The following is a 25,930-nucleotide window of genomic DNA, read 5'->3' on the forward strand; positions in this document are numbered from 1 at the left end:
CCTTGCAGGGCGGCGCTGGACAGCTCCGGGGCGAGGCTTGGCGAGGCCGCGCCGTGCCGGGCGCCCATGTTCCGGAGGCGGCGCAGATGTGAGCGGGGAGCGGGGGGGGATGGGGGGAGCGGGGGGGGGGACACGGGACGGCCCCGGGAAGCCCCGGGCGGGGGGTCCGCGGGGGGCGTGGCCACGGGGGTGGGCGTGGCCACGGGTATATGGGGTGTATAGGGAGGGGGCGTGGCCTCGGGGGAGGGGGCGTGGCTTCGGGGGAGGGGGCGTGGTCCCGGCGGAGGGGGCGTGGCCTGCCGGGGGTCCCGGCGCCTCCCCCGCCGGCTCACGCCTTGCCCCCCCCCGCCCCGCCCCGCCCCGCAGGTGACGTGATGCCCGTTGTTTTGGCCGGGCCGACCAATGGGACGCGGCGCCCGGATGCTACGGGAGCCGGGATGGGCCCGTCGTGGCGGCAGCAGGACGCTCCCCTGCCGACCGTCACGCATTGCGCAGGGTGCACCACCGCCCGGTCCTGCGGCGGCTTTAACGGCCCCGGCATGGAGGCGCCGCGGCACTTCCCGCCGGGCTTCGGCCCCGAGCAGCAGCAGCAGCAGCAGCACCACCAGCAGCAGCCGCAGCAGCCGCAGCAGCAGCGCCCGCCGGCGGACAAGGCGAGCCTCCAGCAGCAGCAGCAGCAGCAGAGCCCGTGCCTCCAGTGCAACAACTGCGCCTACTACGGGGCTGCTGCGGCAGCCGCCGCCGGGGACCAGCTGCCGCTGCTGCTCCGCGCCTCGTCGCCCCTCGCCCTCCGCACGCAGCCGTCGCCGCTGTCGTCCGCCGCCTCGTCCCGGCAGGGCAGCCAGCTGAACGTCAGCGAGCTCACGCCGTCCAGCCATGGCAGGCAGCCGCCCCAGTTCGCCCAGTACCACCAGTGCCACAGCCTGCAGCAGCAGCAGGCAGCCAGCCCCAGCAGCAGTGTCAGCAGCGGCAGCACCCACCTGCACCACCTCCACCACCACCACCACCACCTCCACCACCAGCAGCAGCAGCAGCAGCGCCGGGAGAGCAACCCCTTCACCGAAATAGCCATGAGCAGCTGCAGGTACAACGGCGGCGTCATGCGGCCGCTCAGCAACCTGAGCTCGTCCCGCAGGAACCTCCACGAGATGGACTCCGAGGCGCAGCCGCTGCAGCCGCCGCTCCCCAGCCCCGCCGCCGCCGCCGCCTCCTCCTCGGCCGCCCCCGAGATCGTGGTGTCCAAGCCCGAGCACAACAACTCCAACAACCTGGCCCTCTACGGCCCCGCCGGACCCGGACCCGGACCCGGACCCGGCCCGGGGGGCCCCAACAACGGCGGCGGCAAGCCCAGCAAGAAGAAGAACCAGAACATCGGCTACAAGCTGGGGCACCGCCGCGCGCTCTTCGAGAAGCGCAAGCGCCTCAGCGACTACGCGCTCATCTTCGGCATGTTCGGCATCGTGGTCATGGTCATCGAGACCGAGCTGTCCTGGGGCGCCTACACCAAGGTACCCGGCCCCGAGCCCCCCAGCGCCGCCCCCGGCCCCGTGTGGCGTCGGTCTGAGGGTCCGTGTTGTCTTTCTGTTGCAGGAGTCGCTGTATTCCCTCGCTCTGAAATGCCTTATTAGCCTCTCCACCATCATCCTGCTCGGGCTCATCATCGTGTACCACGCGCGGGAGATCCAGGTAAGGCTTCCTTTGGGGGACGGACGGGGGTTGGCAGGGACGTGCTGGCGAGGCGGTGGCTTTAGGGGCGGCCGGTGAGCAGGTCACGCTTCCCCGCTGGCTCAGAAAGCACAGAGAGAAGCTCAGCGCTCACCAGAGTTCGGTGAATGCATCCCAGCCCTGGGGAGACGGACAGCAGGCTGCCTGGACGCACATGCTTTGCCTGTTCGGTGCTGGTACCTGCCATCGCGCTGTAGGACCCCTTAGCCCTCAGGTTATAACACGCTTTCCGTATGACATGCCTGCTGTCTTCTGTAGCAGAGGTGCAGCAACAGTCTCCTGTTTCCCGTTGACTAAATTCCGTGCCGTGTGTTTTCTCTTGGTGGCAAGGTTAATCATCCGCACGGTGCGAGGTATGTGATCTTCCCCGTGCTGCCTCAGGTATAGCATGCTCCAGGAGAATACTTAAAAAGCAGGGGAAGACTCGTGTCCGACACGTCTTACTTAACGCCCCGCAGCCGCTGGGAGTGGGACAGAGGAGAACTGTCAGGAAAGGTAGGGCTAAGGGTAGGGGGAACGTGCTGGCCGAGGCTGTAGAATAAGTCCAACAAATGCTGTCGCAGGTTCTGCCCGAGAGAATTAGTTCTAATACCAGCTGTAAATTGTTTTGACCAAGACATTAAAATACATGTTTTTAGTTGAACTGAAACATACAACAGATAGAGTTCAAAGTTTTGAAGAGAAAAATGCCTTACTCGTAGATCTGTCCCTGCTTTTGCTTTTCCTAATTAGAACCACCTCCAGCGACAGGCTGAAATGACAGGCTTCAAGGGCAAAGAAGACTTTTTCACTGGTAGCAGTCAGTAAAAAGAGAAATTAACGATTGTTTAGTTCCTGTCTTCTGCACAAACGAATGCTGTAGTTCCAATGTGAAAGGGTACCATGCTCTTAAGATAATGTTAGAGAAGTATTACGTTACTGAAGACTCTTTGCCAAATTGGATCCTGTTGTGAAGTCCTTACACATGCAAAACTATTTCTGGCTCAGAACCCAGTTTCTTTGTGTGAATATCAAAGGTATTGAAAGCTGTTTAATAATATTGTACTCAATAAGCAAGTATTCTGGCAAAAAAGGTACTCTATAAACTATTGGAATACTGATGAAGAGGGTTCTTTATCCGTGTAAATAAGTATTGCTGCTGCACGTCCGAGCCTTCTTCTCTGGTGTGCTGTTCTACAAGTGGTGCTTGAAGCATTAAGAACAAGCCTTGAAAGAAAGCGCTGCAAATGTTTGAATTACTCAAAGCATTTTACAGAAACTTTAAATGGAAATCCTCATGTAGGATAACCAAATAGCTGTAGATTTCTACGTGCATCAGCTCGCACTAAGTAATTTCTTTGAGACTTGTTTTTTTTTCAGGTTAGTAGTTACATTTTTTCATTCTTTTAGAAATGTATTATCTATCAGGAAAAAAAAAAAACAACAAAAACAAACAAAAAACTTAAGATGTAATTTCTTTTTGTATTGGTCGTTTTAAAGAGCTTCTTCATGTGTGAGGCTGCTTGGAAGGAGTTATGCAATCATGTGACTTAATCAAGGTTAACATAGTTTTCAGTGCTGCCTGACAGTGTAGAACACCAGGATAGCTGCTGTTAGAACAGTAGTGCTCTCTGATTTTGTCTGAGGGACTGCAGTAGCCATGGCAGGACCTGGAGCGAGCTGCAGACCCAAAGAGCTGTCATTCATCTGGAAAATGGAAGGGAAGTTCTGTTTTCAGGGAGCCCGTTAGAAGGAACGAGCATGGTACCACCCTTAGCTATCCTGTATCTGACGGCTTTTTAATTTTGGGAGAGTGAGTTTTTGTACATAGACGTGTCTTTTTAAAAATAAGGTGAGGAACACGCAGAGCAAAATGTACATCCATCAACAGCGGTAAACTTGCGTTACACCTGGCATCCCAAAACAAGAAGTACCTTTAAAACACTTTTTCTCAGGAAGGTGTGGAATCTATTCCAGGCAAAAGAAAATACTCTGTAAACCTGATAATGTGGTGGTTTTTAAATAATCTTTAAAGCTGACTGTTTTCTGACGGCAAACTTGTCTCTAATTTAAACAGATATCCTGCTAGAGAGTCTTTTGTGAATTACGTCTGTAGAATCATGCCCACAGATGGCTGGTTGTGTCCTGGAGCACTGTTTGTACCACCTATTTGTCAGTCCTGTGCAAGTTTAAACCTTGCTTTCTAATTCTTCTCTGAAACATGCTTAGACTTTATGAGTGAGTGTTGTGTAAACTAGCAGGATTTAATTGAGAGAAAAAGAACTCTGCTGTAGAACATCGATGTGTTCTGTTTGCAGCGCAGGATGCTTCATACCCAGATGCACACTAACCACCCTAACTAAAAGTAGATTTTTCTACAAATCTTGAAAGAAAATATGATGAGGAATAAGATGACAGTAATAATTATTGCTGCTTGCTGATTTAGTCTTCAGAAACACCTGGCGACCTAAAACTCCTTCTAACAGCAATCTGCTTCTCCTTTCGTTCCGTAGTCCATGACCTTGATTTATGGGTGGAAGTCCGAACAGCCCTGCAAGCTAGTGGCTGTGCCTGGCAGCATAGCAGGTGACTGTAGTCTGTGCATTAACGTGACCTTGCCTGTACGTTTTGCTCTGCAAACAAGTCATGCAGACAGCAGAACCAAACTCTTGGCTTCCCTGGCCCGGCTAAATGATCTGAGGGAGTTGGCAGGGAGTTTTACAAAGACCCACTGGGCTTCATCCCCAGAGCCAAGAGCACTGCAGAGATGCAAGGTGAATGAATTTTGTGCTTGCATCTCCTTTTCCCATTTTATCCGTGGCCTGGAGGGGGACTGGGGGCAACCCCATCCTGCCGGGGCAGGGGGCTCCTTGTCTCCCCTTCAGCACCGAGGACAGCTCCAGGCACAGTGCGGGGCGGTGACGGGGGGCAGCGGGTGGCAGGGGGCTCCTGCGGCACCGCTGTGCTACGGGGGTCCCGACACCCAGCTGTGGCTCCACACTGTCCCGGGTGGGACGGAGCGGCTGTCCGGGCACTGCGCTGTCTCGTGGAAGGCCAAAGGAGAGGGCTTGGTGGTTGTGTGGTGTTAGTTGTTCCAGCTCCGCAGCAGGGGCTGCTAATTTCATCAGTCGAGTTGGTGTTAAGGCTGTGCCAGTAGTGGAATGAAAACAGCAGGTTTAAGTGAAGCAGGTTTAGCTTACGTTGTCCTTTCCAGAAAAGAGGAAGAAAATCCCTTCCTTTCTCCCCCTCCCAGAAACAAACAAACACAAAACCACAAACTGCTCTAACGATGTTGGAGCTGAGTGTAATGACAACCCCAAACCTGCTTATTCTCCTTTTGGTCCATTGTTGTCATGCCTGTCATCTTAAAAACATCAAACCTGGGAGACTGTGGGCTATTCATTACTCTGTCTCAGAGCTTTTGTGGTTGCTGATTCACTTCTGCGGAGTAAGTGTCCTGTGTTAGGAAGATTGCTAGGAAAGATGTAACTCATAATTATCCCGGCTTTGAACAGGTCTTTCTCTGACTGTTACTTCAGTTGAGAGCTTGGAGAGGTGAAGGAGGGAAGAGCTAAGAAGGTAGCGTTATCCAATTATCATAATAATTTAAAATGTGTTAATTACGTGCTTCACGCATAAACAGTTTGTTACTTAATGCTATTTTACATAATTAAAGCAGCAGCATGCAAGATGGTTAAAACTGCTGGTTTTTGACAGCTTACTACTCCATTCCACGGTTCTCTAGTGGAATTTTCTGTTAGATTAATAATGGAATTTAAGAAAGTGTTGGATTGCAGTTCACATGGTGAAGCTGCAGGAAGGAGGTATAGTCCCCCCATGTCCACTGGAATACTTTTGCTTTGGTGCTGGACTACTTAGTTTATCCCTTCTGTAAATAAATGTTGCCTATCCTGAATAATAACTACCTGTGTTCTCCTGCACAAAATCTGAGCTTCTTTTCCCACTGCCTGATTCAGATGCTGTCACTCATACAGAAAAAAAGAAAGTTTTTGTTTTGTAGAAGTGAATAGAAATCCTCTCCTTTTTTTAATGTGAATTGACCATTTTTAAGCACTTCTACATCAGTATGAACTAGCAATACATTTTAGAACTCCTGTACAAGGTCATGCAAACTCGGAGGCTGAGGTTAGGCCATTACTTTCACAGCAGAGCCTCCAGGGCTGCAGGGATCAAGCACCTTTAGTTCTCAGATTCATCTGAAATGACGGGGAAAATAATGTGTTGCTGGTAGATTTGGAATGTAACTCTTCCCATCTTCTTTAATTTTATGGAAAGTTATCATAGATGGGAACTCAAATGTCTTGTTGATGGTTTAAGAATTTCTTTTTTTTATTTTACCTGTTTCCTGAAAAGTTGCAAAAATGGAACAGGCAGTACCAGGAAACAAGAGTGGGTGTTAATAAATACATCGTGTGAATAAATTCCATAATGCATGACTATAATAAAAACTGCTTACAGGCCATTCACCATCCTACTGCCATCAACAGAAAAATTCTTCCTAAAAATCACACATTCACTAACAAAAACGAAGTTAAACTCTCTTGCAGTTTCTCATCGCAAGCAGTAACTCATTTCATGCCGGCCAAATTATGTTTGGTTGTTTCACCTTCAGTGTATATGGTACATATTCAGCTCACTGGCTGTGTCTTTGGTGCTCTGTTGACTTTTTCCCGAAAGAAACAGAGTCTAGCTTGCCTTCGCCTAGATGTGTTGAACCATGGGAGCTAACAGAGACTAAAACTTCTGCTGCAAAAACAAAAAAGCAAGTCAATTGAGTGACAGGTGAAAATCAATGAATAAACTTTGAGTGATAATTTTATTCTGATCTAAAGCCTGTTGAGAATTAGTGGTTTCTTTCTGCTTATTACAACAGGCCTCTGATCGGGCAACAACAAAACTGATTATGTAGCAGTTTTGAGTTAAGATACAGTAGCTTCATTTACAAACTTAAAAATACCTGCTACCAGTCACCTTTAGTACATGTTCCATACAGCAGAGAATCATGTAGGGATCCAGGGGCGCCATATCTGTCAAATTAACACTTTGGCATATTTATGTGAAAAATACTTGCTTTTAATTCTATTTGGTACATTTTGGATGAGATTATCTTTGCAGAGCACCCAGAAGAAGGTGCAAGTGCCCGATGTCTCTTGGAAGCAGCACTATTGTGCATACGGCACGGAAGGCAGGATAGGAAATCCTATAATGTTGGTCAACATCCAAAAGCATCTCAAATCTTCTGTGCTGAAGTTACATGTAGAAGATGCTTATTTGCAACAGCCGCCATTAATATTTATGAGGACGTTGTACCTGATGGTCAGGGCACTGAACGGGCACTGAATGTACCTGATGGTCAGAGCCTGACAATGCTTCAGATTGCCTGTTCCCATGCGCTGTTGTTCTGAGCAGTTTTTATTAGGGCTGTTAGAAGTTCGTCAGGATGTGTGTAATGAGGTAGGAGAAGGCGTGTTATTGCCCCACTTGGAGGAGAGCATTTGTAAACAAAGATTAGATCCTGAATTTGCATTAATTGCATAGTTTAGCTGAAGTTTAGCAGAGATAACTGCTGTCTACAATCTTCCAGACATTCTGCACGAGCATCTTAGTACAGAAGTATTGTACGTATCTGATCCTTTGGCTATAGGGACTTCAGATCTGAAAATTCTGTCATGTGCTTGACAACAGCTCTGGTTTACCTAAATTTTAGTAAAAGTGTACCAAACCTGACAAATGTAGATTAATGCTCTTGTGATTCTGGTTATGGTCTGTACGTGGTCTACTAAATGTAGTATTCAGGGCTTTGAATTTGATTTGGAACATGCTTATGGTCCATTTTGAGCAGAGATCAGGATAGGAGTGGCTGTTGTATAGGACTTGGGAGGTTCAAAAAGCTGTGTGGAGGCTGCTATGCAACTTCAGTCAGTTGTTTTCACCCTTGATTTTGATGATGAAAGTCATTGTCACACTCCCTTACTAGAGGATGAATAACTGCTCTGAGCCCATAAAGCTCCTTTTAAGACGTAAATTACCCCTAAGAGAAGAGGCTGTAATTGATCTTGTAATTAGCTTTCAGGTAAGCTGGGTATATTGGTCATTGTACAAACTACCTTTTATTAACTGAAAATAAACTCCTAAGTATGCAGAAGAGCAAGTAATTCTGTGGGGAAATAAATTATGGCTCTGTCTGTTGAAAAGAAAGAAGTTACACATCATGACAACACAAAGAAAAATATTTAATAACACTTTTTGTTTGCTTGTTTGTTTTTTTTAAATAATATAAGCTACACTTTGTTGAAAACATGAATGGAAAAACTTTCATTCAAAAATATCCATGTCAGTTTATTTTTATTGAAGTTGTGTAAATTGGCTTTGTCCAATAATTTTAATGAGAGTGGCATTAAGTAATTTCTTATCACTGTCAGAAGATCAGAAGAGACTGTCATGAAAACGTACCTACAGCTTGGAAAGAATTCTTAAGTAAGGACTTTGGTGAAACATAGGAATTTTACACTTTAAACAGATGTATCTGAACCCATATTTCTGCAGCCAAAAATGTTCAGTTAATACAGCACATCAATATTTAATATAGTACTGTTTTAATGTAGATGCCAGGAATCATGCAACTGTAACTTACTGATTCATTCAGCTCTTGCTTCTTGAATGGTCCCTGCAGTTGTACTCATTCATTGGTTTGAGCAGTCCTTAATGAAAATGGTTTTATGTTGACATTTTAAAAACAAAAGAGTGTGAAAGTTAGATACATTGTGAAAGAGTGAAGAGGGATGAATTCTGAGGAGAAGCATTCTGCAGCAGCATCCACCTTCTGAGCTGCTTCCTTATCTCATTCATTTTGCTGAAGATTGACGGATACTTCAGAATGAAATCCCTTTAGAAGTAACACTAAGCTTCTTCGTGACAAAAAGGAAATACACCTGTGAATTCCATGTAAACTAAATCCAATGGCTAGGCTTTAAATATCTTCATATTTGTAAATGGCCACTCTTAGTCCTTTTTAAAGTAATTTTTTTTTTCTCTCTCTCACCCCTAAAGAATAATATGTTTTAAAAGAAAAACGTTCTCTGTCAAAGGGGCACCTTCTAAACTTTTATGCTTGTTAATACTGTAGAGCTGTCATGATGGAAAGGGGAGAGCTGGGTTCTGTGTTACATTCTTGATTAACAGAATAGGTTATTGATTGCTCAGTGAACACACACGACAAAGTTATTGACAGGAACAGGAACTGTGGGCATCATAAATGGACACTTAAAAGGCTATACAGGTGTAACTCACAGTGTAATTTTTCTTGCAAAACTACTGCCAGTGTTAAGGATGCATCTGCAGGAAAGGACAGTACTAGTTTAGTACTGAATTTGGGTAGTCACGAGAGGATATTGAAGGCAAAGGAAGAAGTTTTGCTTCTAAAAGAGAATGTTTGCAGTTTTAAAAAAAAAAAAAAAAAAAAAGAGAAATAAATGCATGTGGGCCTACGTTCATAGATATTATTGTCACCTGTAGGTATAGAGATTCCAGAGCTTTCTTACCTGCGGTGTGCAATAAATACTGTTGCTTGTAGTGTTTAAGCGTAGCTGCCTGTCTCCCGTAAACAGTTAACACATCAGTTCTGTGGTTTGATGGGTAGGTGTAAATCAGCCTGTAAAGAAAGGAATGAATGCATGTATAACAAGCATTTGTATTGACTTTTTCATTGTCAAAAGGAGTTCTGTGGATGAATCCTCACATTTTTTTTCTGTAAGTTGATGTTTTTATGATGTTTTTATAAAGGGGAAAGCTGAGACTAAAAGTTCAAATGCTCTGGAAGTAATCTAGGGAAGGCTTTATATCTATATTTGAAGCTCAGGCTTGTCTGTCTTGTGCTCTTATGCTCAGATCAGTCATTTGTCACATAAATAAGATACTGCTGTTGTCATCCAGCCATGCCTGTAGCTTTCAAGAACAGCCTGCTGTAGCAGATGTCCCAAACAATGCAGAGCAAAATGAATGGTGTGCTCCACAGTATCTCCTAATGAGATACTGTTGGGAAATTCCGTGAAGCATTTGATTCCTATTACAGTTGTTTATTCCTTCTTCCATAACTCTGCAACCTCTGTCATGTAGTGTTACTACAGTGCTAAGCACATCTACCCTATCCCTGACCTCTGACAGTAGCATCACCTCAATAATGTGTTGTGCAGCAATACTTCATCTTCAGTCTTACAACAAAGCAGATTCAACCTAGGGGGTGGATGGCATTTCTTGTTTTGAGAAGATCGTTATATTTTTAAGAATAAGGTCTGTTGCAGCCAGGGAATGAGGCATGTCTTTAAGTAAAAATAAAAGTTACATGGTAGTGTTGTTTCAGTCTGTACCATTGCATCCATAAAATACACATGCATAGAACTCTAGGAGGCTGTGGGAGAAAGACTGAATGCTCATGTGTGCCAATAAATTATTTCCCATCAGAAACAATATGACCAGTAACAATGATCACTAATGTCTAATACAACATTTTTACACCAGTCATGCACACTTAAGGTGTGTTTTGACTTCCAAGAATGATCTGAATTTTCAAGTGTCTTACTTAGTAGGATCTTCAGAGGTTTTCATGATATGGTATCTTCAGGTGTCCTCATGATATGAGATTTGATGCTAATGGTTTGATCCTTAAAACCTTTGTCATTATTAAAGTATCTTTTCCTGAAGATTTACAAACTCTCGAATAGACATGGTTTTAAGAATAAGCTAAGGAGGCTCTATCTGCTTTTCATTTTCCTTCATGACTTCTCTCTGCTGTAGCTGGAAAATTCTGTTTTGAGCATGGAGCTGCAACACCCAGATTGTAGTGGGCTTCTTTGCTTGCAGATTCTTTTGTAGGATATTTGTACAAGAGCTGTTCCTGGGCATAAGAAATGGACTGATCAAGGAGGAATTCTAGTTAATCCAAATTCCAGTATCGCTGAAAAGGTACTTCTGGCTCATGTTGCAGCACGACTGCTACTACAAAATACGATCTTGATCTGAATGGTGTTGTGGCTAAAGTGGCTTCACAGTAAGCCCAGCCTTTCCTTTTGTTCTCATTCAGTTTTGGGCTCATGGTAAAAGCCAGTAACTTGCATTCTATTGTGATTTCTGCAATGTGATTGTTTAAAATAACTAAATCCTCATGCAGTAGAGCAGATCTGTTGCGCTCCTCGTGTATTCTCAGTTCAGCTTCCATGTATTTTTAATATAGTATAATTGCAAACATGGGGGAGACAATTGAAGGAAGGTTACCCACAGCCAGTCTGCTTTCCTGGTTTTCTTGTCAGGAAACATTTAGTTCTTCATCTTATTTTGTAGACATGTACGAATAGATATTTGCCTACTTTCCACCAACAGAAAGGGATGCAGCGGAGACAGATGAGAAATTTAGCAGTATAGCTATGAGCAGGCAGATCATTCTCAGCACTTGCAAGGAAAGTAGAAAAGATGATGAGTTTTTATACCCAGGTTATGGTTAGAAAAGTCAGTTAACTTATCTAAAATTAGTGAGTCTTATATTTCATCTGTGGCTTTTGTATGTATGTTGGTGTAGGCTGGTGTCATTCTTTGCTCACTGTTGGACATCAGACTTTTTGCTGCCATGGAATAACTTATTGACTGTAATGGTTGTGAGCACAAAACTGTCTAAAACATTTTGAGTAGCAGCTTTGTGTTTAAACCACTGAAGATAACAGGACTGGCAGCATGCAGTGTGACCTTGCTTCACTTATTGATTTGTAGACTTTAAAAAATAGTGACTTAGAGAACAGAGCCTCTAGTTATGTAAACTAGACCGATTTGATGAAGCTGTAGCATTCACATAATTAACAGGGTAGCGGCAAGAGCTGTGTATGCCAAGAGGCATTTGACAGAATATGATGGGATTTTTCAATTATTGTTATTATTTTTAATGTTATTTATTTTTGTGCTGATGACGCCATTTCAGTCGTAGTTAGGAGTGATCAAGTAAATCACCATTTTACTCATAAACAAATACAGGTAAATACTTGGAAAGAAACATGTGTCTACATTATTTAATATGATGTTGAAAGTTACCTTCTTAAAGATATTTTAACTTAATCTTTGAAGCAGTCTGAAGACCTTATCTGCTATGTGGTTTAGCCAGAAGCTCACCTCAGATCTTCAGGAGAAACAGGTATGAAACAGCAGCCTTGTTTCTGCTCTTTCCCAGCTTTACCTGCCAGGGTGATTTACAGGGGCAGTTGTTGCACGAATACTTCCATGCAGACAAGATTAGTTCATGACTATGTTTATGTAGATTTCTAAATTCACAACTCCACTCTCTCTCTCCTGCTGCCCAATTCTTGGTTTTCTAAGAATTGGTCCCACTGTAGGACAACAGTTAAATACTTAGGCTTTACATTTAATTATTCGAAGTTACTTTAAACATAGCCGCAAATGAAGCTCCCAACTTAACTGTATCTGAGGTGATGAAAACACTGTGGGGACTTTATAATTCCAGTTGTACTGATGGGTATACACCAGAGTCAGTTAAATGGAAACTCACCAGTTAAGAAACAAACACAAATTTTCCCAAATACCCAGCGTATTTATGTCATACATAAAAAGTAAGGGAGGAACTGAGAAGATAGATTCTTGTACATATGATGTGTTGGTGCCAATTGTTCCATAAAAACACATTCCCAAATTTAGAGTCACAGGTGCAGGTGCACTCCTTTGGTAGAACAAGTGAGTAAGCTCATTTTGTCTGGCTTCAGATTCAGCCTTTCTTCTTTTGATTTCTGTGTCCCCTACTGACTTGCAAGAATATTGCCAATTTCTTCAGTAAATACATCCTTTTTTTAATTGGTTCCCATTTCCCTAGTAGTAATGAAGCTGATCGTCCCTGAAGACAGTGAGGCTTCTCTCACATTGGGAACAGTGGCAGATGGCAGCCGTTTTGAGAGATGGCAGTTCTTTATGCAGTGATCTGTAGAACATATTATTTTTAGTACTGAATGAAGAAAAACAAATCCTAAATGAAGAATTGTAAAATAATGATTTAACAACATAAAAATATTGAAATGTAGATAGTTCTCCCCAGTGAATTTTGCTTCTGCGAGTGGATTGTAGAATCAGAGTTACTTAATTTTCGAGGTACTTGAAATGTGGGAAAATATAACAGACCATTAGGCTTCTCACACAATGTATTCTAAAAATTAGTTCAGTAAAATAGCTCTGTTGTTTTGTGGGCAGATATGCTGTGTTCTTCAAACACAAAGTTTTGGAATTGTTGTTTCAGTATAGAAATTCGTTCACGGTGGCCACTTGCTTATATTGGTGAAAGTGCAGAGGGACCCATAGCAATTCATTCAATATTTTTTTTTTTGCAACTTTCCCTTTCAGGTGTAGTGATGCTGGCATAGCTTGTGTCCTGCTGCGCTCTCTGAGCAGTGAGAGCGAGTCAGGAGAAGCAGGGTGCAGCGCGTGGTGGTGGCTGATGGAAACTGGGTTCTGAACAAGCTGTATTTGGGTTGGCTTAGCTGGTGAAACATTTCCTGGCACCTTGCTAGAGCCAAACAGCCTTGCTCTGTCCTTAGATTGTTGCGAAAAAAGCTGAGTTTTAAAACTATGTATGTTTTTCTTTCCATTGCTGTCAAATGTACGAAGCAACTATTCTGGATTGTTCTGGGTCACCCAGCGTGTTCTCTAGTAAACATGGCTGTTACATAATAACATTTATTTTTTATTTTCCTCTTCATTTTTTTCCTTCCTTTTTATGCAACAGAACGATAAATAGTGTAAAGCAAGAAAAATAACTTACATGTATATTCCCATTTTGCATGCGTATGCAAAAAAAAAAAAAGGAACAGGAGTCTCATCTCCACTGTTCTCCCTCTTATTTTTCCTGCACTTATGTTGTCTTCAGAAATTCATTAAGTCTTTCTCCTGTATATATGCTTGGAGAACACTTTTGACTATCAGCCCCAGCCACAAGAGCTTGTGGGAGCTGTTGGTGCTGGATGGAAGTCTTTTAGACGTGGTAGCTTAAGGAAATTGTTTTCATTGTGTTTTATGCAGCTGTGTAGAGTGGGATCTGAATCTCTCATATAGTGGAAGAGCTGTTAAATGACGGATGATATTGCAATGAAGAAGTACCTGAGCGAAGTAAACTTCGTAGGAACTTCTTATTCATCAGTTTAATTCTGTTGCTCAGTGGTGGGTCTACTGAGTATCTCGAGTGTTTGAGCAAGATTCCAAACTAAATTAAATTAGGACAATGCTTTGTGAAATATCTTTTTAATAATTAAAATGAAAAAAAAAAATCTGTTATCAGGCCTTTTTATTAATAATAATAAGCTCATTAATTATTTGATATTGTTATATATACAAGCTATGACGATTTCATAGTTGGATGTGTAAATACACTTTTCTCAGGGGGTTCTTCTCTGTAGCATTGGGAGAGAAATCTGGATATTTAGGAATATAATTTTTTTCCCTTTGGAGTCCTCGGATGTCATTTCTTAACACTGTTCTCTGCGTAGAATGTTACCGAGTAGAAAGAACAGCAGATTTTGGAGCATCTCACCTTGTGTGGTTTGCTAATGCATATAAGCACATAGATATGGAGGGAACTGTATGAAAAGAAATTACATTTTCCAACTTATGTGATTCTGTGGTTCTACAAAATCACCCAGAAGTTGCTGAGTCTTGCAATAGTCCTTTGGCTTTGTATGCTGCCGGGGGCTAAGCTGCTTCACAGTTGTTTGGGGCAAATGATTGAGCTGAAAGTCTATCCTGTTTCATTGAAAAAGGTTGAGTAATGCCTCTGAGTATTTTTGGAGAGGAAAAGCGAAAAAGAGTACTGTCAGTATGTGATTTAAAACAGAGGGAAAATACGTCTAGGCAGAATTTAGCTTTGTGGAGTTACAATTTAACTCCATGCAAGATTGTATGATCGTAGATGTTCCATTTTTTGAGAAAAAAATATCAAAAAGTATTTGGGGTAAGTTTTCTTGTAATGATCTGAAGGACAGAGGTTGAAAAAGATGTAGACAAACCTGGTAAGAGTGTTGATAAGCACATATTTGTTTTTGAAGTGTTCATGGTTATGTTCCTTTATGTGTTTGGCCTGCCAGAATAATTGTGATGTATTATTCATGTGTATTTTAATGTGCAGGTTTTGATGCTGCACTTCTGAAAACATGGTTCACAAGGACTGTAAGTGGTCTGAGACTTTTACACATCACTTCCAGAGATTGCAAGGTTTAACACTGTCTTTGAGTGAAGTATTTTGAGCCTGCTTAGCCACCCGCACACATTAACATGAAGTTTTCTTTACACGCTTTGACATTCATAGGGTTTATAGCAAGATATTGGTAATTTTGAAAAACTTGTGCATAGAGGTAAAAAAAAAAATAAAATAAATATACTATGCAAACAATGATTTTTATACTGAAACTGAGTAGTGGACATATACAATTATCCATCTAACTTTATAGTTTTATAAGTAGGAGTGTGTACATATATGACTGATAAAAGTTTAGCATGCCCATTTGAAAAAAGTAAGTTAGTTTTGTTCAGAAAATAGCTATATGCACTAGATCTATATCCTCCAGGGTCCATTTCTAAGAGAAAGTTTGGTCATAACTCTGGATGTATTAAATACCCCAGTCTTTAACCATTCTAAATATGGATTTTTAAATTAAACATTTGCAACAATGTGTTTGTGAGCACACTTGATTTCCCTTCTGCAAGGAATGCTTCCAGGAGTACACCTGATGCTACTTTATCATTGTTTGTAGCTTCCCTTTTGCTGCTGTGTTCATGTATCCCTAGAGTTGTTCAGCAGGCTAGTGATACTATTTTTGTATGTTTATTTTTCCTTAGAAAATGGCTGATTTCCTTGAGCTTTGCATTCACCAGCATCCTGTGATAACTTGCTATGTATCTTTTTGATATACTAATGATCTACAAAATCAACTTCTCTCCTTTTGTTTTAAGAAGCTTCAGGGAGTCTCTGATCTAAGTAGTTATTTTGTGCATTCTGCCTACTCTGAATGTTTTATTTCTTATCTGTAATTATATGAATTTAACAAGGTGTTATGTAAATAGGCACGCACCTATATAAATGTCTATGCTCTGATATTTATTTTTATGCTTTTACTCTGTGACATTACAAATATCAAGTTTATTTGTAGTAAAAGATTGGTTTAAGTCTTAATTTGATATATGACTTGCTGGAAATACATTAGATAATTTCAGATGAAAATATTTTTTTAAATTTGTGTTATAGAATACAGATGAAGTAAAAGGTAATGCTGTATTTGAAGAACCTTGCAGAACACTGATGAAGCACTTACATTACATTTCAACAATAAAGTAATAATTATAATAAATCAGAAAGCTGTGAGCAGGTGTAACGTCTTTGACCTTGACCGGAGGAGTTTGGCCCTGTCTGTGGAGGGCAGCACTCAGTCCTACAGGAAGAGTTTGTTCACTACTATATTATGTTCTTTTTTTTTTTTTTTTTTTATTACTAGCATCATTCTCTATTCATACAGGAGTAGTATCTGAAGATTAATGCATGGTTATTATAACAGAATTGACTGAAAGCAGCTGAGAGGGTATATGCATGCATGTGCCCTTTACATTGTGCTGTTCAGCTGTTCTTTCTCTTCTACATTCATCTACCTTTCTCACTTTCCAAATAGGAAACACACCCATACAAGCAAGCAGGCATTCACAAATATTGTTGTATCTTCCCAAATAAAAGCAAAATTCACATTTAGTGGGTTGCATAATTGCAAGTATATAAAATGTACATGAAAACCTGCACTGACCCATATGTGGTTTTTTTTTGTCATGTCCCAATTCAGTTGTCATTCACAGCCTATTTTACAACCCTGTACTTATTTCAGAGTGTTTGATATCCACCATGATTTGAATGCAGAGACACATCACTATATGAAAACTTGCCTCAAAAATGTGTTTTTGAGATGTTAATAATTTTATGAAATAGAAATGTTTTTACTGGATCTGTGGTCTCCTGTGGCTCTGGGTGTTTTCTCCTTTCCATGTTTTCTCTTCCTAAATATCATTATATGACAGCTGAATATATTATCACTTTCAAGTATTATTTTTCTTAGAAGCAATTGGTACAGCCAATTCAAGGGAACTTGATAGTGATCTGTGTCTGCAAACATAACCCATTTTACTGTGCACTGCTGCAAAACTTCTTTCTTTGTAGCATGTTAGGATTTCTTCTGCTGACAAGTGAATATGTTCTCATGTATGTATTTTGAAATGCAGCCTTAAAGTTTGTTTGCTTGTTTAAAAAATTCAATGATTAAATTAAAAAAAATCTTTACAAAAAATTGTAAGATCAGATTTTAATATCTAAGTTTAACTCGGTGTTTTTCTATGCTAATTTTTTAATTGAATTCATACTTAAGGTATCATTTTTCTGGAATTGCTATCTGCATATAGTACTATTTTTGAAATTCATGAAGATAATAGGTAAAAAGGACTGGCAAAAGACCATGGCTCTTCTCAACAAATTATGCAGTTTTAAAAGAAATTCTAAAACATTGTCCATTCAAAATGCAGTTGAGAATGCTTAGCCATGCTGTTCACTTGTGCTTTTCACCAAGAAACCACATAGTATTTGAGAGATTTTATATTATTTCTTTAAAACAAACAAACCAAAAAACTGTTTAGTATTCATCTGTATTCTGGATGCTCTAAATAACTGCACCTGTCTACAGCTGGTTTACCACTCCTTTGATCTGACTGACAACATTTGGAACCTAATCACAAGAACCAAATGGACTCAGACCTTACAGTAACTGAAAGTTTGTCCCTTCATACCAAATAGTACATTTTCTAAGTGCAAAACGCTCTCTTTTGTTAATAAATAAACAGATTGGTTTTCCTGTCAGTATCAATTTTACATTTATGCCTAGTATACGAAGTTGGCAGACTGATCACATACAAAAGAATGTGTATGTGCTTGTACTGAAGTGAGTGTGCTTCTTTAGCTTAATTCAACACTGTGTTTCCTTGTTGTTAATAGTATTGAAGTGGAGCGTGGTGGGTTGACCTTGGCCAGTAGCCAGATGCCAACTCAGTTGCTCCCTCACTTCCCCTTCTCAGCTGGACAAGGAGAGGAAATAGAGGGAAAACTTGTAGGCTGAGATAACAGGGAGATCAGTTACCAGTTAGAATTGACTTGGGGAAATTTGATTTAATTTATTGCAAATTAAAAGTAGAGCAGGGTGGTGAGAAACAAAGATGAAAACTAAAACACATCCTTCCCTGTCACTTCTTCCCTGGCTCTCCTTCACTCATTCAGTCCCAGCTGCGCTACTTCTTCCTCCTCAAGCAGTGCAGGGGTGGTGGGGAATGTGGGTTGTGGTTTGGCCATTACAGGTCTTCTCTGCCACTCCTTCCTCCTCACACTTTTCCCCTGCTCTTTGTGTCTTTGTGGGTTATAGTTCTTGCTGGGAGAATCCGCTCCAGTGTGGGCTTTCCACAGGCATCAGTTCCTTCAGGAAATGTCTTCGTGCTCTGTCAGGGACCTTCATAGGCTGCAGGGAATACCTGCCTTACCACGGTCTTCTTCATAGGCTACAAAGAGAGTTGTCTTACTCGAGCACCTGGAACACCTTCTCCTCTTTTTTTTTTTCACCTTGATCTTTGCAAGATCGTTTCTCATGCCTTTTTTTTTCTCTTTTTTTTTTTTTTTTTCCCCCTGGTCACTCCTCACTGGCTGTGCAATATTTTGCCTTTTCTTAAGTATGTTTTCACAGAAGCAGCAGCAGGCTCAGCTGTGTCCTGTGGTAGGGACATTGCAATGCAGTCCCTAACCTCCTCTCACAGAGACCACATTTGCAGCCTCTCCAGCTACCAAAACCTCGTCACCAAGACCCAGTTCAGTAAGGTAGAGGGAAAGAACATAAAGGGATGAAAGACAGATCCACAAATGTAAAAATCTGTTTTGTTTTATTTCTTACTGTGGTTAACTTTATTTTGTTAGCTGTTTTTTTGAAAGACAAGTGGAATGTATTGGGAATAGGATGCAGAGTGTATTTTTGGTCTCTAAAAACCATAAACAGAGAGATCAAGCTCGTGTTTCTAAACTCTAGGAAATTCATGGGACTGTCATGGGCTGGAAGGGACCCACAAGGATCACCAAATTCAACTCCTGGCTCCACACAGGACTACCCAAAAATCAGATCACGTATCTGAGAGTGATGTCCAAATGCTTCTTGACCTCTGGCAGGCTCTGTGCCATGACCACTGCGCTGGGGAGCCCGTCCCAGTGCCCGACCCCCCTCTGGTTGCAGCACCTTTCCCTAACCCCCAGCCTGACCCTCCCCTGTCCCAGCTCCATGCCATTCCCTCAAGTCCTGTCGCTGTCCCCAGAGAGCAAAGCTCAGCGCCTGCCCCTCTGCTCCCCTCGTGAGGGAGCTGCAGGCCGCCATGAGGCCTCCCCTCAGCCTGCTCTGCTCGGGGCTGAGCAAACCAAGGGACCTCAGCCACTCCTCATAAGTCTTCCCCTCTAGACACTTCATCGTCTTCAGAATCCTCCTTTGGATACTCTGTAATAGTTTAGCATCCTTTCTATACTATGATGGCCAATACTGCACACAGTGCTTGAGGTGACCCGTGCAGAGTTTAGTGGGAAAAAGGTAGATGGAATGGGGTAAAGAGGAGTGCAGGTGACCAGTTGTGTTTTTTTTTTTTTTTTTTTTTTTTTTTTTGCAGTGTGCATGCAGTGTAACATGCAGGAAATACTTATATTCTTATATTGAGGAGAGTGTTCTTTGTGTATCTCCTTCTCAGCCCTTAATTTTTTTTTTTTTTTTTTTTTTTGAACAAGTGAATTTTAAGTCTTGCAAGAGTTTATTTCTTCTTCCCTATTACTGAACAGCCCTATCTAGACTCAGGCTGCAGTTAAAGTGAAGGTCTTCTCCTGTCACCAAGTTTATATCGTCTTTGTCATTATGGGTTATGTCTGTTTTTGACAAGTTGCCTATTTTACATACTCCCTACTAGCGACAAATACTGTTTGATGAAGCATTTATTTAGTAAATCATCAGGAACAACATTTATTAAACAGCATGAAATGTTTCAGTACTTTTGTTCCTGGGTGGTAAACTGAAGGCTTTGATTATGGAAGAGGCAACAAATGCATTTGATTTTCAGCAACTAATAGACATCTCCTAGTTGCCTGGTCTGCTCTGATATTTGCAGGCTTTTGCTTTTCAGATTTTAACTATGAGATATCTTTTTGCAGTTTCTGAGGTAGTTCTGTATTCTGCATTGGTCTATATTGGTACTTGAAGTCTGAGAAAGCTTGGATAGCTCCTCTGAAGCTATAAAATCACCCTGGCTGAAGCATGGGTATGATAAAGGGAAAGCTTAACCCTGCACCTTAGAATGTTCAATTTGTAATTTATGTCTCCACTTAATTTTTTCTCGATTTTATGAACTTTGAGTTAGCAATTGATTTTGAAGGCACAAGGATCAATTGATCCAGAGTTATGTTTTATGGGAAATGACAAAGTATGAGGAATTCATAGTAAGTAATATGTGAAAATTGCATTTCACATACAGTTTTAAAAACAGTGCATGAAAAAAATACTTTTTTTCCAAAATTATAGTTTACTTCATAGCAATGTAGTAATATCATTTGCTGAAATGGCATATTTATTTTCTTTTTAGTGGCCATTGGCAACTGTGAAAGCTATGGTATTTAAAAATTGAATTATAACAAGGTTTGTTAATGATGTACTAAAGTTAACCTTATATTTTATTATTTCAGTTGTTCATGGTGGACAATGGAGCAGATGACTGGAGAATAGCCATGACTTATGAGCGTATTTTCTTTATCTGCTTGGAAATACTGGTGTGTGCTATACATCCCATACCTGGGAACTATACATTCACATGGACAGCCCGGCTCGCCTTTTCTTACGCTCCATCCACAACAACAGCTGATGTGGATATTATTTTATCTATACCAATGTTCTTAAGACTATATCTTATTGCCAGAGTTATGCTTTTGCATAGCAAACTTTTCACTGATGCCTCATCTAGAAGCATTGGAGCATTAAATAAGATAAACTTCAATACCCGTTTTGTTATGAAGACTCTAATGACAATATGTCCAGGAACTGTACTGTTGGTATTTAGTATCTCATTATGGATAATTGCTGCATGGACTGTCCGAGCCTGTGAAAGGTAAGGTTGTTCCATTTGTTTAGCTCTTTCTTTCTTTCTTTCTTTCTTTGTATTTTAATCTCTTCTTTTGCTCCCTCAGTTTTGTTTTCAGGAGACCTAAATACTTAATGGAAAGGAGCTTCTAGGCACAGGATATTTGAAGTGCTGGTTGGATTGTAGTCTGTGTCACAGATTGTCAGGAATACTTTGCCTTTTAATTGGAAGTAATTGTGAAAAGATGTTTGTGCTGTACAGGTTACTGTGGCATTACAACTTGATTCCGATGTTTTGCTATAACTTAAGTTTACTAAACACAGTGGACAGACATGTATAATGTCTCTAACAGTAGTTGCTGATACTTTGCAGTGATATCAGCTTTCATTTATTTGTTTGTGAGTAGTAATTTATTGAGGATAAGATAGATGAAATAGCAATGTAAAATTCCAATAAAATGTTTGTTTATCTATCTATTTATTTATTTATTTATTTTGGTTTTGAGTTTTATAGATCTGTTTAAGGAAAATAAATATAAAATGCAAAAATCTTGTTGGCAAGATATAGAAGAGGCAGAAGTTACAATAATGTTAACTATTTTTTCTTCCCCTAAAATTCCGAAAAAGTACATTCAAGAGTCAGACTTCCATTCATTTCACGTGGTTTTCCAAACTCCCTTCTCGCTCTCTTCAGTATTGGTGCAGAATAAATAGCCATCAATGCTGACACCTTGAAAGTGAGTTTCTCAACACACCTTTACAAAAAAAAGAAATGAGCTTTTGATTGGATGGGATTGTTTAGGAATGTGAGAGGTTAGTTCTAAGGAGACAATTGTGATGATTCTTTCTGAAAGACTTGACGGATGAATTTCAGCTAACACAGGCTAGAAGACTTCTACATATTTAAGGCATTTCAGCTGCTGTGTGCGGAAATTTTGTTTTTCCTCTTCCTTACCTTGTCTGCCTATTTTGGAAACAGTTTAGGGGAGTTATGTGTTTCAGTTAGCTGATTTAAGTCAGTGGTTAAAGCGCATGCCAACTGTTATAGCCAGGTTATTTGCAGAAGTTATTCCTTGGGTTTCTTAATTTCTTTAAAAAAAAAAAAAAAAAAAAAAAAAGCTTATCATCAGAATAGAGATCATGTTGACATCACAGCTTGTATTGTTTACGTTGCCAGAATTGTAGAATGCAGTTTATTACAGTAGATGCTTTATATAGTGTGCTTTATATCATGTTATGGGAAGACGAATAATTTAAGCATATTCTAAAAATGCTGGGTTAACAGTGACATATTACAGTTTCAAAATGTTTCACATAGTGGTGGTTGGTGGAGCACTCTAGACATTGAATCAATCTATAATAGTTATATTTTAATAAGCATGTCCTCATTTCATATGCATCTGACTTTTGCAAAGCCTCTTTTTTTGTCTCACATTCTTCACCTCTGTTCCCACGAGTTTCTTTCTGGAGAACTACTACACAGGAATTCCCAAACATCTACTCAGGAATTTCCCAAATTGTCACTTGCAAAGTGGCTCTGAATAACTTCAGTGTCCATTGCTGTCACTCTTTTATGTATCACAGGTTTGGTTAGTAACCTGTATTATTATTACAAAGTAGCAGTAAAGAGCCTGTGTTAACTTTTTAATAGATGCACATTCAAAATTGACATATAAAATCTGTACATTTCAGTGAAAATTTCTGAACAAGAACTGAGGCACTTCTGCATGTCTGTGAACCTGGGAATAAACTTATTTGTGGAGTCAGGGACACTGAACTCAGGGTTGCAAACAAGGCTGTTGTCTTTTTTTTCAACTCTGTACTAAACTAGTAATAGATTTTCTACATTTGAAAAGTTGCAGTTGATATTCTGTGGTTGTTGGTGTAGTAAGCTGGATAACCATCAACTCCTTAAAAATCACAGAATCACCTAGGTTGGAAGAGACCTCCGAGATCATGTAGTCCAACCTCTGACTAACACTAACAAATCCTCTGCTAAACCATATCACTAAGCTCTACATCTAAAGGTCTTTTAAACTCCAGGGATGGTGACTCGAAACTAAACACAACAAAAAAACCAAGTTAACTATAATTACCTTCTGTCAGTGGAATCCAATCAGAGATCACGCTTCTTCAAATTTAACAAAATCATTAATTTTACCTTTCAAAAACACTAAAAAAGCTATGTTTTGGCTTTGGAAGTTTGTGTTGCTTATTATAGTTTCACACACAATTTGTGTGTTTTGCCTCAGATTTTCCCTTGAGGCAGTATGTGTTTTGCCAAATTAATGGTACTTGCACTAGCTTCCACTTACTAATTAGTCTACTGAAAACCTGTACATTCATAGCCCATACAGAAACATAAATAGCCCCCCCCCCCCAAAACAAACAAACAAACAAACAAACAAAAAAACATACCCTCTCAGGTGAGAACCCCCAGATCCCATATAGATTTGTTCTATATAGGAAAGCTTTTAGCACTCTGCTGCTTGAAGTTAAACATCCTGTTATTCCATAGCTATAGACAGATATAATAGCTATTTGTCACAGGAAAGGGCAAATATGGCCACTGAATCCATTCTGTGTAGGGGTTATAGTCCTGGGAGGATGCATCCTGAGATCTTAATGGCTTTGATTTGCTCCACAGTTGGTTTCCACTAATTAAATACATTTCTTTCACCTGTTCGTTAGTTGTTTTTTTTTTGTTTTTTTTTTTGTTTTTTTCTCAATTTTATCTAGAAGGAATCTGTATTTGTTGGAGTAGACTATTTTATGTACTCAATGTAAAATAAGTGTTAGCCTTAGAAGGACTATTTACTATTCTGCTTGATATATGTGGCATTTTGACACATTTAGCAGAAATTACAAATTAGTCAGCAATTTGGTGGCATCTTTTTTTCATGATGGGGGAATTTTACATGAAATTTAATGTTATTAAACAGTTCTCAAAATCACTCCAACACCAAGCTCTTGAGGTAGCGCTGTGTAGTATTTTTATGTAAAGCTTTGCAGTAGTGTTTTCAGTATTTCTGTATTGTGTCCAGGCCACCCAAATCAGAATGAGATGATGGAGATAAGATTTAATAGTCAGATTAAAGTATTAAAATAACGTAATGGAAATTTAAAACTCTCATGCAATTTCCAGTGTCCTTGATGAGGGTGGGGTGGCCTTAGGCAGTGTCCTTACTGTGAGGTTATGAATTCTCAGTAAATGCCCTTGCTACTGAATGAAAGCAAGATTTTGAGACTTGTTGTTCTATTCAAAATTGGATCTTTGTCCTTGCAGGCTGTCCTGCAATTGGGAAGAGAGACATGGAAGCACTGCATTTCATAGTGAGGAAGGTAACATGAAGGAGCATCATTATCCATCTCTTCTAGGAGAGCTGTGTGGAGGCAGGTTATGGGTTGAGGCAGATGAGTTCACCGTCCTGTGATGTTCTCAATAAAGACTTTGCTGCTTTCATGGTCATCTAACTGATCACTTGACATAGGCTGAACTAAGGCAGGACATGTGTCTTTCTCAGTGCCTTAATAGCTGTATTGTTAGCTCCCAGAAGGCTAATTATAGCAAGTGACACTTTGGGTTGATGAGCAAGGTATTTTCCAGCATTGCAGTTTAAGGTCATCCATGAGGGCAGAATGTGATACAGATAATTATGGTGGACAGCCCTCATACACGGAGTGCAAAAGGGTTGCCAGTGCTCCAGAGTAATGTGGCTGAGGGAGTTTGGGAAGAAAAGATGGGGAAAACACTGCAGTCAGAAACTCTTGCTTTTACTTGTATTATTTTTTTTTGGTCTGTTTGAGAGGAAGATTACATTACACAGGTTTGAATATCTACCTTTTCATTGCCAGCATTGGTATATTGCTGTCTGTCATACGTGGGTTTCATAATGAAAACCTAAATTTTTTATTAGCCCTAACTCAATAGAAGTTTGTGTTTATAACATCTCTGAGGCACATGATCTGGAACACTTAGGAATATATTACTTCTGTAGATGAATCATGAGCTCTGTAAGCAGGTTCCTTTTTGCAGTCTCTTATACTGATCTTGTTATTGAAATACCTCTGAGCATGGTAGTCAGTTGTTTATAGCTGTTAAAATAGAACTACTTGGTTTCTCAAGAAATTATGTTAATATGCATAGCAATTATCCTTGAAAAGTCTGACAAATTTGCTTCACACTTTTGGAGAAGATGCGTCTCTGCTGTGAGATTTGTGTTTTGCTAGGTTACATAGTGTAGTTACAGAGTGTGGATGCTATTGCTGATCTTTTATTTTTTCTGTGCAAAGGAAAAAAGAACCTTGCCTTCTGAATGCATAGATGGCTGTAACGTACCCTGTGTATCAGGGCAACGTGAGCCACATTTGCCCACATCACACACTGTTGTGTCCAGAACAGCTCCTATCACATGCCCAGAGTTACTGTGGATTTACAGCAGCAGAACTGAGAACAGAACTGTATTTTCTGCCTCCCCAGAGGGCACAATTTTGGCACCGTTTTTGATCATGTTTGTACCACTCCCCAATGCCCACCAATTAAGTCACTTCAGGTTGAGTGGTTTGTTTAGTCAGCATTTCTTCCTCCCTCAGCTTCTGCTATGTATTCTTTCCTTGATTCAACCAAAGCAAAACAACAACAAAAAAGAATTGTGTTGGTGTGTGAAGGTGAAATGGTTTTGTGCTCTCAGTTCATTATTGTTGTCGCCTACAAATACATAATTCTGCCTTAATTCCTGGAAATATGATGCCATCACAAAGCTTTCAGTAAGCAGCTAACACATGACAACTGTTAGGCAGATGCTAAGGATTCATTTGATACAAGCAGGTGGATGGACCAAGACTTTCAGTTGTAATTCATGCACAAAAAAAAAAAAATGGTTCTTAGCTCTCTAATATTCCCATAATATCTGTTTGGCTTCTTTGGTTGGCTTGGCCTTCTCTGAGATTGAACACAGCATGTATATTCCATAAGCCACACTCCACTGGAAACTGTCTTTAGCAGT

The 25,930-nt window shown here is 40.8% G+C and overlaps 1 protein-coding gene across 6 annotated transcripts in view; it reads left to right on the forward strand.

Moving 5' to 3' along the window:
• The first annotated feature begins 359 nt into the window (after positions 1–359).
• KCNN2 (potassium calcium-activated channel subfamily N member 2) overlaps positions 360–25,930 on the forward strand; it is a 76,905-nt gene continuing 51,334 nt past the window's right edge. For all 6 annotated transcript variants that reach the window (XM_072030921.1, XM_038170451.2, XM_072030923.1 and 3 more), the window contains exons 1-3: positions 360–1,508; positions 1,591–1,686; positions 20,534–20,952. In XM_072030921.1, coding sequence (XP_071887022.1) covers positions 375–1,508; positions 1,591–1,686; positions 20,534–20,952 — 1,649 coding nt within the window. In that variant the 5' untranslated portion in view covers positions 360–374. The remainder of the gene's footprint in view (positions 1,509–1,590; positions 1,687–20,533; positions 20,953–25,930) is intronic.

The sequence above is a fragment of the Anas platyrhynchos genome, chromosome Z (assembly GCF_047663525.1).
Source record: "Anas platyrhynchos isolate ZD024472 breed Pekin duck chromosome Z, IASCAAS_PekinDuck_T2T, whole genome shotgun sequence".
Classification (NCBI taxonomy): Eukaryota; Metazoa; Chordata; class Aves; order Anseriformes; family Anatidae; genus Anas; species Anas platyrhynchos.